This window comes from Mugil cephalus, chromosome 22, assembly GCF_022458985.1.
Source record: "Mugil cephalus isolate CIBA_MC_2020 chromosome 22, CIBA_Mcephalus_1.1, whole genome shotgun sequence".
Lineage (NCBI taxonomy): Eukaryota > Metazoa > Chordata > Actinopteri > Mugiliformes > Mugilidae > Mugil > Mugil cephalus.
In genome coordinates, this window is record NC_061791.1 from 15,070,968 (window position 1) to 15,092,162 (window position 21,195).

General features: G+C 42.4%; 2 protein-coding genes across 5 annotated transcripts in view; one reads left to right on the forward strand and one right to left on the reverse strand.

Moving 5' to 3' along the window:
• plxnc1 (plexin C1) overlaps window positions 1-12,171 on the forward strand; it is a 31,251-nt gene extending 19,080 nt beyond the window's left edge. For all 3 annotated transcript variants that reach the window (XM_047574780.1, XM_047574779.1, XM_047574778.1), the window contains exons 16-31: window positions 25-126; window positions 778-881; window positions 969-1,010; window positions 1,107-1,231; window positions 1,558-1,756; window positions 2,502-2,648; window positions 5,105-5,273; window positions 5,904-6,004; window positions 7,018-7,093; window positions 8,699-8,733; window positions 8,871-8,966; window positions 9,231-9,388; window positions 9,486-9,633; window positions 9,826-9,966; window positions 10,459-10,533; window positions 11,542-12,171. In XM_047574780.1, the coding sequence (XP_047430736.1) occupies window positions 25-126; window positions 778-881; window positions 969-1,010; window positions 1,107-1,231; window positions 1,558-1,756; window positions 2,502-2,648; window positions 5,105-5,273; window positions 5,904-6,004; window positions 7,018-7,093; window positions 8,699-8,733; window positions 8,871-8,966; window positions 9,231-9,388; window positions 9,486-9,633; window positions 9,826-9,966; window positions 10,459-10,533; window positions 11,542-11,646 (1,823 nt within the window). In that variant the 3' untranslated portion in view covers window positions 11,647-12,171. The remainder of the gene's footprint in view (window positions 1-24; window positions 127-777; window positions 882-968; window positions 1,011-1,106; window positions 1,232-1,557; window positions 1,757-2,501; window positions 2,649-5,104; window positions 5,274-5,903; window positions 6,005-7,017; window positions 7,094-8,698; window positions 8,734-8,870; window positions 8,967-9,230; window positions 9,389-9,485; window positions 9,634-9,825; window positions 9,967-10,458; window positions 10,534-11,541) is intronic.
• On the reverse strand, window positions 12,096-21,061 carry cep83 (centrosomal protein 83). 2 transcript variants are annotated; one of them, XM_047574783.1, is made up of 16 exons: window positions 21,041-21,061; window positions 19,129-19,335; window positions 18,745-18,895; window positions 18,525-18,617; window positions 17,822-17,953; window positions 17,445-17,696; window positions 17,231-17,362; window positions 15,214-15,328; window positions 14,810-14,954; window positions 14,532-14,681; window positions 14,237-14,312; window positions 13,586-13,743; window positions 13,354-13,483; window positions 13,139-13,242; window positions 12,780-12,969; window positions 12,096-12,483 (listed from the first exon to the last, which is right to left on the reverse strand). In XM_047574783.1, exons 2-16 carry the CDS (start codon window positions 19,326-19,328, stop codon window positions 12,346-12,348), a joined length of 2,166 nt encoding a protein of 721 aa, XP_047430739.1. In that variant the 5' UTR covers window positions 19,329-19,335; window positions 21,041-21,061; the 3' UTR covers window positions 12,096-12,345. The 2 variants fall into 2 exon arrangements, with proteins under 2 accessions (XP_047430739.1, XP_047430740.1); XM_047574784.1 differs by lacking the exon at window positions 21,041-21,061 and adding an exon at window positions 20,314-20,391.
• Window positions 21,062-21,195: the final 134 nt, after the last annotated feature.

The window sequence follows — 21,195 nt, forward strand, 5'->3', positions numbered from 1 at the left end:
TTACCACATGGTTTTGTCTTTCAGGGGCAGTAATGATCTATCGAAGCAAACAGAAGCAGCTCACTGATAAAATGAACAGAATTATGGAAGATCTGGAGCTCAATATCAGAAATGACATCAGACAAGGTCAGTCATAAATTCACACAGTGCAACTGTTTCTAGTATAATGGTAAGATGATGAGTTTAGTTTCTGGACAACAGTAAAGAAGAAATAAAAGAAACGGACACATTTTGTAATTACATAAATAATCCCTGCAGCAAACACACATGAAAAAATGAGCCTTTCCTCAAATGTTAACATTCAGAAGTACTGTCTGGCGCAGAAAGGTTCATCTGTCAGGGAGTAATGTTTCACTGATCCACTGCTTTGAAGTGAACAGTCTACATAAAGTGTCACACTTCTCTAACCACACGTTGAGTTCTGACGTATGTAAAGCAACATCTGAATCTGTGAGTTGTGCATTTAAAGTGCTGTCAACTTGAGCTCAGTGTTATCAAAGGTGTGTTTGGTGAAAAAAACTTTTTTATTACATAAATATTGTTGATTATAGAAAAGAAAAATGTCACGAATCCCCTTCTGCATGGCCAGTTTTTGTATGAGCCAGCATTCGGTCGGTGGAGATACATTTCTCAGCCAGGCGTTTTCACTACCTCTTTATATCTGATACTTGCAAACTGATGTGTACTGATGATAAAGGGCAATATATAGACTGCTTTGACTTTTCTTCATGTGATCTGTAACCCATAAATTTAGCTTCACGTCTGTGTCCTCTGCAGGGTTTGTTGATTTGCAGACAGAGAAAGCTGACCTAATTGAAAATGTAGGAGCTATTCCTTTCTTGGACTACAAACACTTTGCTGCCAGAATCTTTTTTCCTGAGGTGAAGTGTTCATATCTGAGAAACCCATTCCTTAAGCTGTTAAATATCAAGATCACTCAGATTAACAGAGCTGCCCTTTGTTTCCAGGGCGAAACTTTGATGTCGCTGTGCGTTAAGGACATGGGGCAGGTGAGGTTTCACATAACTGCTGTTTGTTCATGTGCATACAGTGGTGATGGGTCCTGTAGGTGATGAGTTGTGCTGTTGTATCTGATCTGTAATCAGGATGTGGTGAAGATTCGGCTTGATGAGTGTTGCCAGGGTTTGTCCAATCTGATCCAGGACCAGCTCTTCCTCACTTCCATGGTACACGCTCTGGAGGAGCAGAAGAGCTTCACCATCAAAGACAAGTCTGTTTGTGATGCTACTTTTCAATTTTTTTTACATTTAATTATTTTGCTAATGTTTCTGTTCTTTTTTTTATTCTTTTTCTTTACTTTGTCTTCTAAACTAATCTACCATCTTCTCTACCTGAGTATCTGTCACAGTTTCAGTTTTCTGTCATTGTATTTTCTCTTGTCTATCATTGACTATTATTTATTTATACTCAAGTTTTGGAATGAGGCCATCTGTCTTTTATTCACTCTTTTATTTACTCTTTTTTTTATGGTGAGCTGTTTCATTCCCGTGTTACGATGTGCTGTAACTTTCTCTCTCATTCTACTCTGTTTTGTAGGTGTGCATTGGCATCTCTACTCACTGTCGCACTTCACAGCAACTTGTCGTACCTGACAGAGGTGATGGAGGTTCTGCTGAAGGATCTTATACAAAAGAACAGCAACACTCAGCCCAAACTGCTGCTGAGACGCACAGAGTCCACTGTGGAGAAGCTGCTGACCAACTGGATGTCCATCTGCCTCTACGGCTTCCTTCGGGTCAGTTGCCTTCCGTGTCCTTCCGTCCTTCCTTTCCTACATAACACAAAGGAAAGCTTCTGTCAGCACTTGAAAACACATGAAAAGACTTTACATCGGGTCAAAACCTTGATCTCTGCAAAATGCCTAAAATGCTCCCATCTAGATACCAATGATAAGAAACAGTTTTTGTTTCTCTGATGGTTTTCCTCTTTACTTTTTTACATTAGCCTGAACTGTATTTGTTGCGCTGCCGTTTCATGCTGATCTGTCACAGTTGCACGCCAACAGTGTCAGATGATGTATTGGTTAAATTGGTATTTCCAAATAAGACAATATGTGATGTAAAAAGGGACATTTTTTTCTAATCATGACAATGCGCTGACACCCAACTTCCTGATATCGCAACTATTTGCAGTCCATTTAGAAACTAGAGATGCCACGTCGGTTTTTGATCGACCTCATGCTATTGTTGCTGTATGATCTGCTCACATATTACGTGACAAACTGGTCAGGAGAAATATTTCCGTGGTTACATACAGTAACTTGTTACAGCTATCTGCTATTGATATGTTTAGTTAAGCTCAGATCTTTTTTTTGCTGTAGGCAGATTCTTATTCAAAAATGTGCATGTCAGTTGTTATTATAGCAGCGTCTGGCTTGGTCAGTGTAACCCGTAACCAACTCTCAAAAAACTGCCCACAAGTTTCCACAGCTTCTGCGTCTTGTAGTTACCATCTGAGTTCCTGTTTCTCAATTTGTGTAGGAAAGTGTTGGCCAGCACCTGTTCCTGATGGTGAGCGCTCTTGCGCAGCAGATTGCCAAAGGGCCTGTGGATTGTGTCACTGAAAAGGCTCTGTACACGCTCAATGAGGACTGGCTACTGTGGCAGACTCAGGACTTCAGCTCCCTGGTAAACCAGCACACACACACACACACTCTCAGAACATCTGCACACTTGAAAGGATTACTTGAGAGGTTTCTTAATTAACCTCGCCCCTCTATGCATGGTATATTTGCATATTGTTGTAAATTTAGTCAATTGCAGAAGCATTCGTCATCACTAGAGCTTCTTTTTTCTCGGTTCTGCTTTTGGCCTGTTCACTTCTGGTTAGTTCGAGTCTTTGCTTATGTAAAGATGCCCCATTAAATGTACCAACACTACGCAGTCATGTAACAGTGCACTAAAATTATATAACAAAATGCCATTATATTACATATCTAATCGCAGATCATGCATGACATAGTTCTAGGTAGTCACAGGAGGTGGATGCCAGCTCCGAGATTATTGGGGAAGTGACAATGCTCAACACACTCAAGCACTACAAGGTGTGAAAGTGACACGGGTCCTGACTTATCTTGACACTGAGCGTTTCTGTTTTGTGTTGTCGTGTTGCCGTGTGGGCTGACTGTGTGTTGAGCAATGACTGCCCGCTGAGATGGAAACACACCCAGGTTGAACATTCAGACAATAGATCCAGAACAATGGCTTTACTTTTGACTTTATTTTTCAGTTAAACTAGACATTGCACACTCTCTCAGTCTAACCGGGAGAAACCCTGCCAACCATTCAGACGGAAATTAAGTTTTTCTCTTATGATGAGTGTGTTTATCATAGTGACAGGAGGCTAAATAGCAATTACTGAAAAATCAGACACGTGTTGGTCAACAGCAGAAGCATTCTGAGAGTTGCTAGTGGCAACTTGAGATGCACTGACTGATTGATTTTACGACCTGTTTAAGGAAGCAGTTACTCACAATTGCATTAAAAACATTTACTTCAAGGAAGTACCAGTTCTCAGGTAAAACACATCAAAGAAACCACACACTGCATGAACAGACTTTCATTCTGCACCCCACCCTGAGAAGACACAGGCATCGTCTTGGTTTCTGGTTAATTATTTTAACCAAAATGTATTGGCTATTAGCAGAGCTGTCACTAGTTCCAAATATTGAATTAATTGCATCATTTCCATCGTTAACCTGCATTGATTCAAACTAATCACACTTTTTTAAATGAACCTGGAAGTCATATTTTTCACATTTGGTGGTCACATTTATTAATATCTTAGCTGATTTGATTTCTTCTTGATTTTTAAAGTTGAGGCTGAGATCATAATGATGGAACGTGCTAAATAAAAAAAAAAAATTAAAAAAACACAGTGCTCTGACGAGGTTATGCCTTCCATCCATGTTCTGCTGTGCAGTTTTGAATTTCTGGAAAAACAATTATATATATTCATTATTAGGAAGTGAACCAGCATTAGCCACCCACGTGCTGCTGTGCTATGTTGATTTTAATCATTAGAGGGATCTGCTCAGTGTGCTTTTATTGGTACAGGAAGAGCACAGTGTTTTTGCGCTTACAGGCACTGTGTGTGTGTAGAAGTGTGTATTTTTAGACATTCAGTAAAGTGCGAGAGGTGCTGTCCACAGAGTCCACCTTTGGTAAACTTTATAAGCCTCCATATGGGATGACTATAGAATTAATTAAATGAAGACATTTAAGTGTCAAAAATGAGAAAAAGAAGAAGAATGCGCCATCCACAAAGACGGAGATCTGAAGATATTGCCAAACAGAGTTTCACTCTCTTTATAGGTTCTTTGTAGATTGTGTGGGTGGGACAGTTCAAGTGAGGGTGAAAGGGCTGTTAAGTGTTGCACACCAAGTTGTTTTTCAGTCAGCTTCTCACCATCAGAGTTCCTGGCTCCTGTGTGAACATTTCTGCCAAAGTAAAAGCAAGCTACATGACCGATATATGCGTTGGTGTTGTTTGATTGAAAATGGGCGTGCCCCAGTTGAAAAAGGAAAAGGCACAAACTGCCAACACCAACAAAAAAAATGCACCTACCGAATTATCTTCTACGGTTTCAGCTCCTATCTTCTGCAGCATTTGTTCTGCTTTTCACACTGGTTTACCCCAATGTCGGTCAACGATGTAATCTGAACTAACAAACCGCTGTATCGCTTCACCGCTCACTTCCATCCATTAGCTGCCATGTGCATTATTCACCAAAGTGTCGAAAAGAATTAGATCAAAATTGATGATACTTTCCATGAAAATTACCGCAGGTGCATGAAACGGATATAAACACTAATATTAACATGTAAAAGGAGGGCACGTACACATATGTGTTGTGTTTGTGGTTAGACTCGTCTGTCGGGTTTCTCTGTGTGCATGCTGCTGTACTCATAGGTGCATTCCAGTCTGGGTTGATGAGTATTAGTACTAGAGCTATGGAGAGGCTTGCGCACGAATGAACACAGTAATAAATAACACAAATTAAACCGGAGCTGTTTGAATTCTGGCTGAAACATTCTGAATAAATTCACACATTCATATGTCCGTGTCTGTGTATTGTTTACAGAAGCTGAAGGTGCTGTTTGCGGTGGGTAATGATGGGGAGTTGAGTGAACCTCTGGAGGTCAGTGCCCTCAGCTGCGACACAGTGGAGCAGGTCAAAGAGAAAATCCTGTCCACCTTCAGGACAAAGTTCGGTTTCGCCTACAATATCCCACTGAGGGACATTTGCATTGGTAAGTCACAGACAAGAGGTTTAGTCCCCTCCCTCCCATCTCTTCCAGTACTAGGATCCTTATTCAAAACGATAACGAGACGAGATCCTGCCTGAGATCGCTTAAGCTTCGTTCACAGATTTCCTCATCATGTTCATTGGGAGTAAATATAAAAGGATGAACCTCTTTAAAGTCATCCACAGGGTTCCTGAGGGGTTTTAAAGCTCAGCGTGGTGGCTCTGGTCAGTGTCTGACTCAGCTAATTGAAAAATGTGGGAAGAGAAGCTGCTGGGTGATAGACAGCTACTGACCTGTGAGGCTATCCACCTTTAACTCGCCTTGTATTATACATTAGGTATTAACATGAAGGGGATCTTCTCTGCACTTCTATGATGACTTTAAGCCCCAGCTTTTAACTTGGTTATTTTATTATTCCCATCTAAAAGATAGTCTTTTCTTTTTAAACTGACATGGATCGATGTTAACAAGCTTAAAGAAAAACGGTCCTATCAGGTCAGATACTTTTAAGACACAGAACTCGTGTCCCTTACCCTAAAATAAACAAACCGACTGAGCACTGGATACTCCGGTCGCCATCTTGAACTTCCAAAAAAAAAGCTGTTTAACTTTTTAATCTTTTTTTCTCTCCAGAACATGACAGGAACGGATCTTTTGTTCCTCTTCAGGAGGTGGATGCCAGCTCCGAGATTATTGGGGAAGTGACAATGCTCAACACACTCAAGCACTACAAGGTGTGAAAGTGACACGGGTCCTGACTTGTCTTGATACTGAGCGTTTCTGTTTTGTGTTGTCGTGTTGCCGTGTGGGCTGACTGTGTGTTGAGCAATGACTGCCCGCTGAGATGGAAACACACCCAGTGCACTACTCTCTCAGTCAAGAGTTGAGTCAGGCTACTTTCTATGCTTACAGGAAAAGATTGCACATCCGTGTTTTCTGTGGTGTTATTTTGATCGAATGGAGAGGGTTGCACAGCGCACGAGCATATTCTATCGCTGTCTGCAGCTTGTCAGTCTGGCTTATTGTTGTTTGGTTCTTTTTATTTCAGTACTGAGCGTGCAGCATGTCAGTGAGAGGAAGTGGGAAGCTTTTATCTGTTGCACTTTGACATTACAATCAATAAGAGCAGAGGATTTTTTTATGAAGGAAGAAAATGGTAGAGGAAGAGTGCTTGTAATGGCTTCATAATGGAATCATAGAGTTCTTCAGTGTGATGTGTTTATCAGTGCCATCACTGTGTGGGGGAATAAATGACTCCATTTGAGTTCGTTGCCTGGTGCCTTGGACAGTGTCTGCCAAATGACACTGTCATGCTGGCATTTAAACAATACATGTGTTACATATGATTATTGAAGCAAAGAGACAACATACATGTGGAACTCTGCGGATCGGTGTTGCAACACCCAGCCCTCTCACTTTGCTCTGGCCTCAAATACCTTGTGGGTTTGATTGGTGATTGTGGTTTCCCGTCACACAGAATGAAAGAGATAAAAAACAAACCCTCCTGGAGCTGAAAGTCTATCTGATGTAAATGGCATCTTTTATTGAGATGAACTTTGCAAAAACTCTTTTTTTTTGTTTCATAGCAGTCAGTTGTAAAAAAAATGTTTTCAGTTTATTTTAGGACAAAAAAACAAAAAAACAAAAAAAAAAAAAAGAAGAAGAAGAAAACTTGAAGGGTTAACAATTTCACAGTCAACCACAAGCCTTGTTTAAAGACTGTTTAAACCTATTCCTCGTCCTGTAGGTCGATGATGGAGCCACCATCAAAGTGCTCTCCAGGAACAGTCATCCTCCTCTGACCGCGCAGAAAAGTGTGAAGGGTAAGAGCTGAGACAAAAACACAGTTTGCACAATGCATGAAATAACAATTTTGTGAAATATATGCATTACCAGCCTTACTAATAAATTAATAAATAAAAGCTGACAGAGAAACATATTTTAGATTTTGCCACCAAAACTACCAATAAACAAATATCAGTTTCTCAATGTCTGTGCTAAACGTATCAACAGAGAAACTGTTATTACTTAGAGCATACACATTTCAGTAAGCTGAGTATATGTATAATATACACTCACCGGCCACTTTATTAGGTACCCCTTGCTAGTAAAAAGTTTGATCCCCTTTTGCCTTCAGAACTGCCTTAATTCTGGCATACTTTCAACCCTGGCATACTTTTGTGACATACTTTCAACAAGGTGTTGGAAACATTCCTCAGAGATTTTGGTCTTTATTGACATGATAGCATCACACAGTTGCTGCAGATTTGTCGGCTGCACATCTATGATGAGAATCTTCCGTCCCAAAGCTGCTCTATTGGATTGAGATTTGGTGACTGTGGAGACCTTTGGAGTACAGTGATCTTATTGTCATGTTCAAACCAGTTTGAGATGATATGAGCTTTGTGACATGGTGCATTATCCTGCTGGAAGTAGGCGTCAGAAGATGGTCCACTGTGGTCATAAAAGGATGGACATGGTCAGCAACAATACTCAGGTAGACTGTGGCATTTAAACCATGCTCAGTTTGTACTAAAGGGCCCCTAGTGTGCCAAGAAAATATCCACCACACCCCTGCCTGTGTGAACTGTAGTCTCAGTTTCCTGTTCTTAGCTGACAGGAGTGGCACCTGTTGTGGTCTTCTGCTGCTGTAGCCCAGCTTCTTCAAGGTTGGACGTGTTTTGCATTCAGAGATGGTATTCTGCTTCCTTGGTTGTTGCCTTTCTGTCATCCCCAACTAGTCTGTCCATTCTCCTCTGACCTCTCACATCAACAAGGCATTTTCCTCAACACAACTGCTGCTCACTAGGTGTTTTCTCTTTTTCAGACCATTCTCTTTAAACCCTAGAGATGGTTGTGCGTGAAAATCCCAGTAGATCAACAGTTTCTGAAATACTTAGACCAGCCCGTCTGGCACCAACAACCAAACCACATTCAAAGTCACTTAAATCTCCTTTCTTCCACATTCTGATGCTCACTGTCAACTTCATCAAGTTGTCTTCACCTCCACATGCCCAAATGCATTGAATTGCAGCCATGTGATTGGCTGATTGAACAGGTGTATCTAATAAAGTGGCAAGTGAGCGTATGTGACAAATGATTTTTTTGTGATAAAATAATCTTTGTTTGTGGCATAACTTAATAGATATTAGGCCTCAGAGAGAGATATGTTTGGATGAGACTGACCCCTCACTCTACCCTCTGCTCCCTCTTATCAAAATATAGTCACTGTTGATTCCAGCAAAAAACGAAATGGCAACTGCAACAAGTTCCAAATTCAAGGTTTCAGGATGTGATGACGTTCAACATCACTGTGGCTACGCCCATTTCTATATCTGTGGTTCTGCCTCGTACATAAACCTTCTGACATGTTGTTAAAAGAGTCACAAAATGTTCAACTTTGACTTATGTATTTTATTTTCCCCTAGATGATCAGGACTTCTCTAGAAAATACTTCCATTTGGTAAGAGATGTGTTATGTTTTGTTGTTGTTGTTGTTGTTGTTGTTTCTTTATACTGTGAAATGAGTCTTGAAATGAATCAATACACGTTCTCATGCGTAACACCGACTAAAGAAGGGTGACTAATTTCCTGATTTAGATTGATCCTGATGTGGTTGAGCACCAAAAAACAAACCCAGAGAAGAAGAAGTTAAACCTGAAGGAAGTTCACCTTACCAAGCTGCTGTCCACCAAGGTAAGAGGAACCAGTCACTGTGGCTGCTGTTGGTACAAGGCTGAAGAACTGATACCCGAGTCTGTCGCTACATGATTATTTTTAGCACCAGCAGTAGTAGTAGAACATTTTGTGACTTTCATTCTCACTAAAAAAAATATGTTATGCTTTTAACTCAGCTTTTAAGCAGGAAATGAAGTGCAGGGAGTGCTGTTGAGAGGAAGGAAATCCAAACTAAATTTGCAACTCAAAGTACATCTTTACCCCATTATTTCCTTCTGTAAGGTGGCGGTGCATTCATTTGTGGAGAATCTCTTCAGGGCTATCTGGGGGGGCAGCAGACCTCCACCTCCTGTCAAATACTTCTTCGACTTCTTGGACACTCAGGCAAACAACATGAAGATAGCGGACCCAGATGTCCTTCACATCTGGAAGACCAACAGGTACAGCAGGGTCATCAGACGCCGTGTGGACAGTATGAAATGCTTTAATACAAAAGCCATAATTACAGTCTGTGGTTCTCCGTCCTCTCATTACCAGTTTGCCTCTGCGCTTTTGGGTCAACATCCTGAAAAACCCTCAGTTTGTTTTCGACATAGAGAAGACGCCGCATATGGACGGCTGCTTGTCTGTCATCGCTCAGGCCTTCATGGACTCCTTTTCCCTTAGTGACACCCAGCTAGGGAAGGTAAAGTAGAGCACAGATATCATTTATTATTCCAGATTGAAGCACAGGAAGTGTGTTTTCCTCTTTGTTGAGAGACTGGAGGCAGAGAGGAAAACAGCAAGAGGATCACATGAAAGAAAACTGATACATTTTCAGTTGTGTAGCGCTAAGGAAATGTTTGTCTCATATGTCCTGATTAATTCTGTGTTTCAGTATGCACCAACCAACAAGCTCCTTTATGCCAAAGACATTCCCAAGTTCAAACAAGAAGTGAAGGCCTACTACAAACAGATCAGAGACCAGTTGGCACTCAAAGACACAGAATTCCAGGACTTCCTACAGGAAGAGTCAAAGGTGAAGGTCTTCACTTAGGTCTCAAACAGGGGCTCTGCTACCCCTAAGGGTTTGTGGAGGTACTGCAGGGGGTTGCAAAATCTTTATATGTACATTTTTATATATACATTTTTTAATTTTCCCCCATGAATTTATATATTTTTTAAATGCACATTAACATGAATCAAACATATTTTAGTAAAGGGATAAATTGAGGCAGAAGATGTTATTTCTCAGTCAGAGATGCAGGAGTTGTCTCAAAAGAGCCCCGCCCCTCCCCGCCCTGCCACTTAAAAAAAAAAAAAAAAAAATCAGATTTGAACCTGTGTATTATTTGAATAGCTTAATATTCAATGCAAAATGATGATAATTATTTATATTTGTACATATAGTAGGTAGGGGGTCCCTACTTAACCTTAAAAACGTTGCAGACCCCTGGTAGTGTTTATCTTCACCTGTATAAAGAACATAACTGTCTCTGATTCCCAGCGTGTTTGTTTGTTTTCTTTCCAGAAACACGAGAACGAGTTTAATGAAGCTGAAGCTCTAAAAGAGCTCTTCAAATTTATACAGCGCTACTTCGCAGAGGTCAGTTCATTTTCTCTCTCTCTTGCACGTTTTGTTTTCTTCTCAGGGTACTTCTGTGCTCAAGTCTCATGCGTTTTACTTGCGTTCTTGTGGACGTCACGTCCGCGTTGACACCCGTCAGCAAATCAGCTGTAAGTGGCAAACTGACTTTCTTGGCTTTGTAACAATGCGTATCAGCAGCTCTGACGTGTGTGGGTGACTTTGCCTAAACATTATGAAAATAAATTTTTCGTAACACACCAGTGATCATGTGAATCACTGTAGAATCAGAGGTAGACTTGAAGGAGCAAGATGCCAGACGAGCAGTGACTTCAGTTGTGAAACTCGCATGTCACATGAGACACCACGTGCAGAGGAAACAAACCAAAAGCTTCCCTTTGATTTTTATCGAGCCCGTCATTTCCTGTTCTAGTCTGCAGAGTGGTTGTGTTTGTAAACTCATGACTGCAAATGATGTTTTGTGAGCGAAGCAGAAGCGGTCCACGCAATCCCTGAAAATTCTGAAGATCACAGCAGTTTACGACATAAGTGTCATGGCCTAACAATAGCTGCAGCGGTTTTGTAAAATTTCACACGTTATAGCTCAGTGGAACATTAAGCCTTAAGCTGTGTCTGGAACATATGTTACAAAACACAGATAAAAAAAGATTTAAAATCAACATACCGGGGGAAAAAATCTAGCATCAACATTTGTCCTTAAAAAATGCAAACGTGCCAAAACATGTCCTGGAATGACAAACTGAGACTGGACCCAGAAAGGAGTAAATCCATGTTAAAATTCCCAATTTTACAACAACAATCTAGAGATTATTTCCCCATTATTCACCCATATAAATTTCATTTATGATTAAAGTTATGCACCGTGGTCACAGGTCACCTGCTTTACCTTTTTGGAAGAGGTAGTTAGACACAGGAACGAGCAAAACTGCAGTGGTCAGGAAACCTGCAGGTGATGAGACACAGGACAGCGCTTATAACAGACTCTTACACTCGTTTGTTTTTGTGCAGATCCAAGAGAAGCTGGTCCAGAACGGAGCCCCTGCTGAGCTGATGGAGCAGCTACAGCACGTTAAAAACTCTTTTGATGGACTAAAAAGCTGCTCATGGAGCTGAGACGTCTGTCAGCCGTATGTATGCGAGCAGTCCAGAGGACTGATGAGACTTTTGGACAGCAGGTGCATTCTCCTGCTACTAACGCAGAGCTCAGGTACTCGTTGTATTTTAGAGGAGCAGCTAAGCATGCGGACGACGGGGAGTAGAATTCTGCGATAATGAAATGTCGTCTCAGACTTGTCCTGTCCTCACGAAACAAAGTCTGCTGGAAACTCTGAATGTAAACCGTTTACTTTGGAAGAGCCAAAAGTGATGAGCTGTCAGAGCATTGTGTAACAAGATAATTTTCCTGGAAACCCTTTTAAATATGAAAGACTGTACCACGGAAAACAGCTACACACATTAATTCAATAAGCCGCATTACCATGTGACCATGTTAGGATCGCAAGTCAGCATCTCAAATATAGACACACACACACACACACACACAAAATCAAAACTAACAGAAATGTCAGGAGATGTGAAGCATTATATTTCAAAACTGTTCACATCAAACTCAGCAAGTATAAACGATTGTGCAATTTACAGTCTGAAGTGTCTTTTTTTTAAAAATCATTTTTCTCCACAATGGCTGAAGAGCAAATGTAAACAAATGTCTCGTTACAAAATCAAACCCTGAGGACGTCACGTCAAAAAAAAAAAAAAATCATCCATCCATTTTTATGGAAGCATCACTTTGCATTTCAAGTCCAGTGGAGGTCAGAGGTCGGGCTGGAGCGCGGGGTCCCGATCCATCTGCACCAGAGACCCCAGCTCCTCCAGCTGCTGCTGCTGAGCACTTTCCAGGTTCTCCAGCCTCCGGCGGAGCAGAGAGAACTCGCCCTGAAGCTGCTCCTCCTGTTAGGAATACAAGGACACGCTTCATTGCAACTACACTGGTCAAAATATTTAATGGTGATTGGCCATTAATAGCGTGTATTTAAAAAACAATTCTAAAGTACAAAGCCACTTTACCGGCCCTACTTCCTTTGTTACAGCAGCCTTCTACTTCACACAGATACAAGAGACCAGACCTTCCCCTATTTAGCACATGCGGTCTTGCTGGTAAGGCAACGCTGACACGCTGACACGCTGACACCCCCACAAAAAGAGCACATGTATGTATGTGTTGAATGCTGCGCCCTGATTCTTACGGGGTTGTAAGTTATAGGTCCCTCAGAGCCGAGGAGGAGGAAGGGTGTGGGCGTGGAAGTCAGCGCTGCAGTGCCTGAACTGAAAGGAGCCTGGCCACCGAGCAGGAGCCGCCGAAACTCGTTGTGTCGTCTCTGCAGTTCCTTTAACCTTCTGTTGAGTTGAGCCTGCTCCTCTGAAAACGATGACCGTCTAGGAAAAGGAGAGGAGGTGTGAGGAATCAGACCACTAAACACTGTGACTGTGGGGCTGATTCGCTTCATATACAAATAAAACATGAATCTGAGAACCTGACGTTTTGGGTCATAAAGAAGTAGCTTTAACCATTTACAGACTCATGGCAGGAAAAGCTCGTATTTACTTTTTGGCTGCAGCAGCCTCCAGTTCCAGCTCTTCAATCTTGGCCTCCAGCAACTGGATCTTATCCTGCAGTTTCTTCTCTTTGCTCTCTGTCAGCCCTTTTCTCTAAACAACACACACATCATCCACAGCTTAAAGTACACAGTCATAGAACACGGAGCACAAACACGTTTTGTTTTGAAGCCCCAACAATGCGAACGAAAGAAGAAGCAATACCTTCTTCTGGGCCACTGCCGCCCTCTGTAGTTTCTCTTTGACTTGAGAATATTTTTGCTGCAGCTCTGCCTCTCGATCCTGCAGCTTGTGTTTCTCTTCCAACCACTCGACCCGACAGTCCTCCACTAACCTGCAGGAGGGACAGCAGATGAGACAAAGACAACTCATTGAATATTTAACACGTACGACTGGAGCTGTTCAGATTTTATTGTGGAGCTCTGTGCTGTTGCACCTCTCTGACTCGTGCTGGCTCTTCTCTGCCTGGGCCCGGGCCGTCCTCAGCTCCTCCCTGACTCTGTCCAGCGTTTCTCTCAGCCGCTGGTTTGTCTCCATCAGGTCGCTTTCAGAGTGCGAGAGCGTGCCCAGCTGCACACCAAGTTCATGGTTCTGCTGTTATTTCGAGGCAAACAGATTTATTTAAACATGTGAACTTCCCTTTTTTGTCAAATTAGATTTGAAAGTTATTGCTTCAATGGAAAAACAACTCTCCCCTGACCTTCAGTCAGTGGATCAGACCTTCTGCACCATCTGACTTTAGAAAAAATCTGCAACAAGCCACAAGAGGCTGTGCCCTCAGTTTCTATATGATATGGCAACCGGTTTTAGATCATGTTGAAAGATAGATGCCTCAGACATCTTAATATGCAGATGTAACCCCTCCTTTTCTTTCTTTCTTTCTTTCATCGTGTACAACTATTACTGAACCTGTGCTGTATTATGGATTCGTGGTGGTGCAGTGGGGTGGGATTATATTGAAATGATGTCAAATTGTATCTTCTATAACTGGAGAAAACAATAAAAATACTTTGTTTAAAAAAGAAGTTAGACTTGCCAGTGAGTCAGTAATTTCTACCAGAAGTCAGAGCTCTAATGTTCTTCTTACCCGCTGCAGGTCAGCGATGTCTGCCTTCCGTCTCTCAAGCTCCTCAAGCAGCAAGCTCTGCTGCTGCAGTTTTGTCCTATGAGATTTTAGGGGTTAAACACATGCCACCATGACACTCAAAGCAGAGTGGGTTTAACAGCAACACCATTTATTTTGGTAACACACCACAAAATTGCATGAGGAACTGGGGCATGGGTGACCAAAAGAGAAACTGAGGTTATCTGCGCTGAATCAAAGCCAACATTATCTCATGCTTTAGTCTGAGTAGAATTTGTGCTTTAGGCACTGAGCAAACCTCAGGTTCTGAAGTTCCCTCCTGACGGACTCCTCTCCTTGCTGGGCATTGCGGAGACGTTCCTCCCATTCCTCCTTCAGGGCGTGATCTGAAGCGTCCTGAAGCGCCCTCTGCTGTTCAAGCGCTGCAAGACGGTTCTCCAACTCCAACCTGGCAGAAAAGAGAAAAAATTAACTGCGTGGAGGAGATCACACCGTGCTCCTTTTTAGATTGTGCACCAGCAAGGCATTTAAACACTTCATTATTTCATGGAAATAAACCACAAAGGTCAGGCTCACTTTTCCTCGTGCAAAGTGGCAGTTTTGCGGAACTCCTCCTCCCGAGCAGACTGCACCTTTCTGACCATCTCCCGCTCTTTTTCCACCAGGACTTCCTTGTGTCGTTCCACGGCAGCTTTTAGCACCTCCACATCTGCCTGCAGACCTGAGACACACGCAGGTTATATATTAAATAAAAATATTCAGAACTTGAGGAAATAAGAAAACACAACATCTGTCAGTGCAGTGTTTTCAGATCAACACTGGGTTTTCTTGCACATTTCTGGTGCCTACTTTGTTTTTATTAGAAGATTGTTTTAGTGACAAGAGACAAGATGGACTTGAGAACAGATAAATGACATAAAAGGACTGAATACATAAACGTCTCTGGTTCCTTAGTGCACAGAGTTTGTGTGAAATCATACCATCAATCTGGCCCTGCAGCGTGTCTCTCTCCCTCTCCACCTCTCCTTTAGATCGAGCACACTCCAGTTTGACACTGGCCACCTCCAGTTTATGTGAATGCCTCAGGCTTTCAATCTGAAACCCACAAAAGTGAGATTAATGAGATCATTGCCCTTACGTCAGTCTTAACAGCTATAGATGTACATAGTGAGAAACCAAATGCAACTATAAAGGAAGTCTGTCTGTGGAGAGTAAAGTCGGTTAGCCTGCTCCAAGCAGACAAGTTTAAAAAGTCACTGTACAAGGTTGTAAAATGCAACCACAAAAAAACTACAAACATGGATGAGTGTAGAAGGAGAGAATGTTTGATTTTTTTCTGGCACTTCTGTGGAGTTTGCACACTAAGCCCACATTTATTTAGGAGAGATGCACATAAAAACACTTCTGTGTCTGAAGGTTTGAGCACAGGTAATTTTAATGGACAGCTTTGAGCCTCAACATATCCACCGTGACTTTTGATAAACTGCCAGTCAGTCACTGGATTATGGACTGTCAAACCACGGACATCCTGAAATAGACCTGGAAATGATCAAGATAATTCTACAGCTTCTTCAAGCTGGTGAAATTCTTGCATTTGACAATTCGGGATTGGGGTTGTTCGGTAAACCGGTACTAAATTGGTACCGGGGTACTGAGGCATTTAAAACGGTACTATACCGCATTTGGATGAGACCGGTACTTGAAGCGCCGCCGTCGTCGCGAGACGTCGCCGCTGTTGTAACTAGAGCTGAGAGGAGTAAGCGCAGCTTGAGGGAAAAAAAAAGAAAACAAAAAAAGAAAAAAAAGAAAAAGCAAGCAAGCCGGAGGAAGCAGTGTAGAGGAGGAGAGAGAGAGGTGCGCGGAGAGGAGAATGGCTGCGGTAACGCTCACCACGCCGCAGCTCGTGGACGAAGCAGGGGCGCGAAGTGCGATATGTCACTACTTCAGTTTGAAAACAAATGAGCATAGCGAGGCAATTAACGCCGACACACCACTATGCAAACGGTGTTTTAAAACGTGCCTGGCTAAGGGTGGAAACACCTCCAACTTAGCCAAGCACTTAAAGGACAAGGACCCAGACCTGCACACCGAGTTCAGGGAAAAACAGGTAATAAATATACCCATGAAAAAAAGCTACATTCAGTGCTAAAAGCAAGTAACGCCACCGCCCTTCACTCTCCACAAAAGTAGCTCTGTTAGAAAACAAATTGCAATTACCACTAAACTCCGGTTTAAATAAACTTTTATATTATATTTTATTATATTGTATTATATTATATTATATTATCACAGTGATTTTTTTAACTTTTGCCATACATGTAGACATGGTGATTTACAATAAATCTGAAGTGGTCCTTTAATTTTTTTCCAGAGCTGTAAAATGCATGATCTTTATAAAGTAACAAACTTTTACATACACATTTAGCCATTTAATATGTTAAAAAGACTATAGCACAGTAAAATACCACTTAAAGACATTGGTCCTACTTAAGACGGCCTAAATTTTATTTTAAAATGGTGTTCTTGTTCTAAGATTTTCTATTAAAGTAAAGTCAGTAATGACATTTTTTGTGCTCTCTTTTTCTTTGAAAAAGTATCGAAAAGTATTGAAATACATGTTGGTACCGGTACCGATACCAAAATGTTGGTATCGTGACAACACTTCTCAGGATTAGATGGAACCAATATTTTCAGACACGTCAACCTCTGGTTTTAATGACAATTTAGATCTGATACCAATTATTTAAAAACAAATACAATAAATATGGACTATTAAAGCTGTGCTAACATGTGAAACTCAAACTGGTTCCCTCATTAATTATTCACTCATATCTGGCCGCTGAATTATGCCGTTCATGTTAAATCACTCCATCCAGTGAATCAAACGACTGGTCGGAAATTCCAGTCGTATTATTTTTCCTCCAGTCTTGGTGGCTCTTAAATGAACTTTTCATTGTGCCAGCGAGAGTCGAGGGTCAAAGGTCAAAAGCAGCATACCTGACAGGTGAGGGAGTTGACCTCTCTCTCGGCTTTGTGCAGCCTCCCTGTCAGCTGGCCGTTCTGCTCGTGGCTCACGTGAAGCTCGCTCTCCATCCGCTCCAGCTGCAGACGCAGCGACTGACGCTCCGCCTGACACATCAGCCACCAGCGTTAAAATGTCACATTAGTAGAAATGATGAAGGGGGAGCTGTAATAAACATGTGCGTCTCACCTCCAGTGACTTGGCAGCAGCCTGAGTCTCTGTCAGCTGTCTGATCTGGATGCGCTGGACGTTCTCGGCCTGCTGACCCGAGTTTTCTTTCTGGGCTCGGAGCTCGGCCACCTCCGCCTCCAGGCCTTTCAGCCGCAGGTGGAGCTGGGCTTTCTCTCTCAGCAGAGCCTCCACACGTTTCCCATCTCGCAGCGCGTCTGAACCGTGATACTGAGCCACCAGGTCGTCCCTGTCCTTCTCCAGGCGAGAGATCTGACGGCAGGATATTACAGCTTTAAATCAGACAACGACATCTCTTCGCTGTTATCAGGCTTCAGTGTATCACAATGATTCAACTTGACAACATCTAAACCAGTTCACTGCTGCGACAGCCCCACCTCTGCCTCATAGCGGATCCTCTGGTCTTCCAGCATGCGGCCATGTTCTTCTCTGTGGTGGTCAAACTGGGACTTGAGGAAGGTGCACTCATACCGCAGCTTGTTGTACTCAGACCTGTACCTCTCCGTCTCCTGCAACAGAACCAGCACACGAATACATAAGCCGCAAATCAGTGAAGAGTGGGAGGACGAGGAGCGATCAAGTGGGCAAGATGGAAATTAGCTGGTGCCCAGTAAAGTGATTTTCAAAAGGCAATCAAGGCCAGTCTCTTGACAGATTTAATATGTCCGGCTGGCAACACAGATCTAATGCAAGTATTGAAGACGAAAACCAGCGAGGTCCTTCCATATCCAATTCAAATTTGGTGCCTTCATCTGTGTCTATTTACTTTTCCAGAGCTGCTGCAAGAACAGATCACTGAAGATCATCAGAGACGCCCTCTCTGTAAACTCTTCCACTACTACTCTGCCATCAGGCATAGCTATTTTTATTAAGCAATTTCATTCTGTCTGCATTAAAGTATCAAAATGACAAAGCTTGATTTGATCTGAAAGATTACGCTTCAGAGTTAAAACCAAACCACTATTTCTTGTGCATTTTCTCTCCGCTGTAGCAGTGTGTGAGTTTTAAATCTAATATTATAAAAACTCTCAAATTGTTCAAAAAAAAAATAAATTAAATTAAAAAAAGGCACAAGCTGACCTCTTCCAACTTATTGAACCTCTCTCTGACTGGAGTCTCCATCTCCTGCTGCACCTGAGCTCTGAGTAACTCCAGCCGCTGAGGGGTCATCACCTGGTCGACACACACACGAAGACATGCAAAAACAAAGTCAGTAAGGAGGATGTTATATGAATCTGTGACAGTGGCCAGGAGAAGAGCCAGGAGAATAGTTTCCCCTCTGGTTGCGCGTGACCCGCACCTGCAGCCGAAGCTCCTCCAGCTCCCTGGTCTTGTCCAGCAGCTCTCCTCGCAGCTCCGCCAGCAGCAGCTGCAGTTTCTCCTGCTGAGACTGTCTGTCGCTCAGCAGGCGCTTCAGTTCACCCTGCGCCCGTGTGAACTCATCCTGCAGGCTGCACGTCAAGAGGGGGGAAAAATAAACCTGTGATATCGAGAATTCCTTGTATATCATGGAAAAAAACGACTTAGCTGCACAATTTCATCTGTAACATCAGTGTGGTTACTGGTCAGTATCTTTTCCCATATTCACTAAACATGCCTACGCTGTGTCACATTAACCCATATAAGTAAAGAAACCTACAACACAAGACAACCGATACAACATATGATTTTGATTTGTCAGTACCTGGTGTGTTCAGCCTTCAGCGCCTGGTAGTTGGTCCTGTGGTTTTCACACTTCATCCTCTCATCGATGAGCATCTTCTGCAGCTCCATCTCGGCTCCTCCGAGTCCAGCGGACAACCCGAGCATGGCCGCGGACTTCCCCATCCCGGGCTCCAGGTTGAGGACGAGGGGAGACGGCTGGCCGAGGGTGGAAGAGGTCATCTCGCCTCTGCAGGAAAAGGCCAGGAACAAGAGAGGAGAAGAGAGAGAAAAAAAAGAGGTGGATCCAGTAAACCGAGCAAAGTGTGTCTGCATTCAAAAGGAGAACAGAGGCTGACCGAAATCCTTGTGGGGTTTTAAAACACAAACTGCCCGCAGTCTCTCTAAAAGTGATTTGGGAGTGCCAGCATCAGGCCTGGCTTTGTTGTCGCTTAGTAACCATGGTGGCTCTGAGAAGAGTCCCCCGGCTACTTGTTGAAATCACAACCTCTACATCAATCTCAAGTGATTAGTCAGCTGCTCTCTCTGTTGTGGATACGGAGAGTCTGCAACTACACCGCTTCAGCCTCTCAACGCCAACAATATTCTCTGAAGCCGCTTTAGTCCAGTGTTTGAAGACATTTCAACAGCGCAGCATCAAGCTGTGTTGACCTGGCACCATAGATTCACAAGTATAGCGATAGAGGCTTAAAACAAAGTAAACATTATGCGCACTGGCTTCGGTTTGTTGATATCAGTCTAACTTTAAATACAGGTTGGTGTCATACTCTGGAGACACACACACCGACGGGGAACATCATTAGAAATAGCCTCACATTGACTGTGCTACGTCTCTGATCGCTTTGGGTCGTTTTTAAATGTCGCGCTCCTTGCTATGCTAACTAGCAAGCTAGCGGTGCATCCGTTTTCGGACACACCCTTCTTCTACTAGCTCCCTCTGGCATTAGAGTTTAAAAAGCCACGTTTCAGGCACATTTTCGTCGTTTTGTTCATGTCATCCTACGCATTGCAAACTAAATCTAACCATTCTAGTTAAACGTCTACCCACAATCCACTTTTGACAAATATGAAACGAAAGCACAACAGACTGTCGCTCGCCACCATGGCTCGGTGCATATTTATTGCTCTTGATGCCAAACACAAACCTATGAGGCTCCGCAGTCTTTTCTGTAAGTACAAGAGCAGTTAGTTTTCAAAAGCTACTCACCCGCTCAACTTGGACTCTTTCTTCACAGCTTTCTTGACGCTAGCTGGTTTACTAATCTGTGAACTACAAACCGCGGAATCATGGGAAATGTTTCCCAAAGTGCAATTCTCGCGTTAGGAAAAGTTACGGCTTCCATAAAACCTGGTCGAGTTTTTCCAAGTCGACACTTTAATGTTGTCTGTACACTTTATATCACATATCAACCCTGTTTCATACATTATTATTTGGTTATGTTGTAGCATTTGTACTCGTGTTTATTTAAATCGGCTTTATTTACGGTATTTATTGTGCAGTCGCACGACAAATACCGTAAATAATAACTTAGTATATATATATATTAATAATAACTTCACTGTCTACATTTTATAATCTTAGCAATTATATATAAATTTTAATTTCCATTTCCACACTGTACATACATAATGTGCTGTTATTTATTTTTTTTTGTATATTTTATATATTCTTTAAAAACTACTGTTTTTTGTACGTATTCTTGTCTATTTTTGTGCTACTGTGACAAGGAAATTTCCCAGACTTGCCTATAAGCCTGTCTACCATTAATGGTCACTGCTGGACAGAGCCAATATTCACCTTTAACCAAAATGCTACAAACAATTGTCTAATTTTGTGCATTCATTTGGGCTACTGCTAAAAAAAAAAAAAAAAACACACACAAACCAGGTTGTGCTACTGGTCCTCAGTCTGTCTCCAACCAGAACAGATTTACCTTAGTTTGTTTCTTTGCAGGAGTAGAGGAGGTCTTCTCACCTCTGCAGGTCACTCTACTGCCGCTATCACCACATTTCTCCACAGGGAATCTTAGACATTAACAAGAACATTCAGACATCTTAGGAAAACAATGCAGCGTGACTCCTTTACAGG

What these genes read in the sequence shown, in the direction of transcription:
- cep83 (XM_047574783.1), bottom strand. Translation starts at nt 19,328, where the DNA reads ATGACCTCTTCCACCCTCGGCCAGCCGTCTCCCCTCGTCCTCAACCTG. An exon ending in TGGAGGAGCTTCGGCTGCAG is followed by an intron (nt 18,618 to 18,744) that starts GTGCGGGTCACG and finishes TGTGTCGACCAG; the next exon opens with GTGATGACCCCTCAGCGGCT. An exon ending in CTGCTGCCAAGTCACTGGAG is followed by an intron (nt 17,363 to 17,444) that starts GTGAGACGCACA and finishes CTGATGTGTCAG; the next exon opens with GCGGAGCGTCAGTCGCTGCG.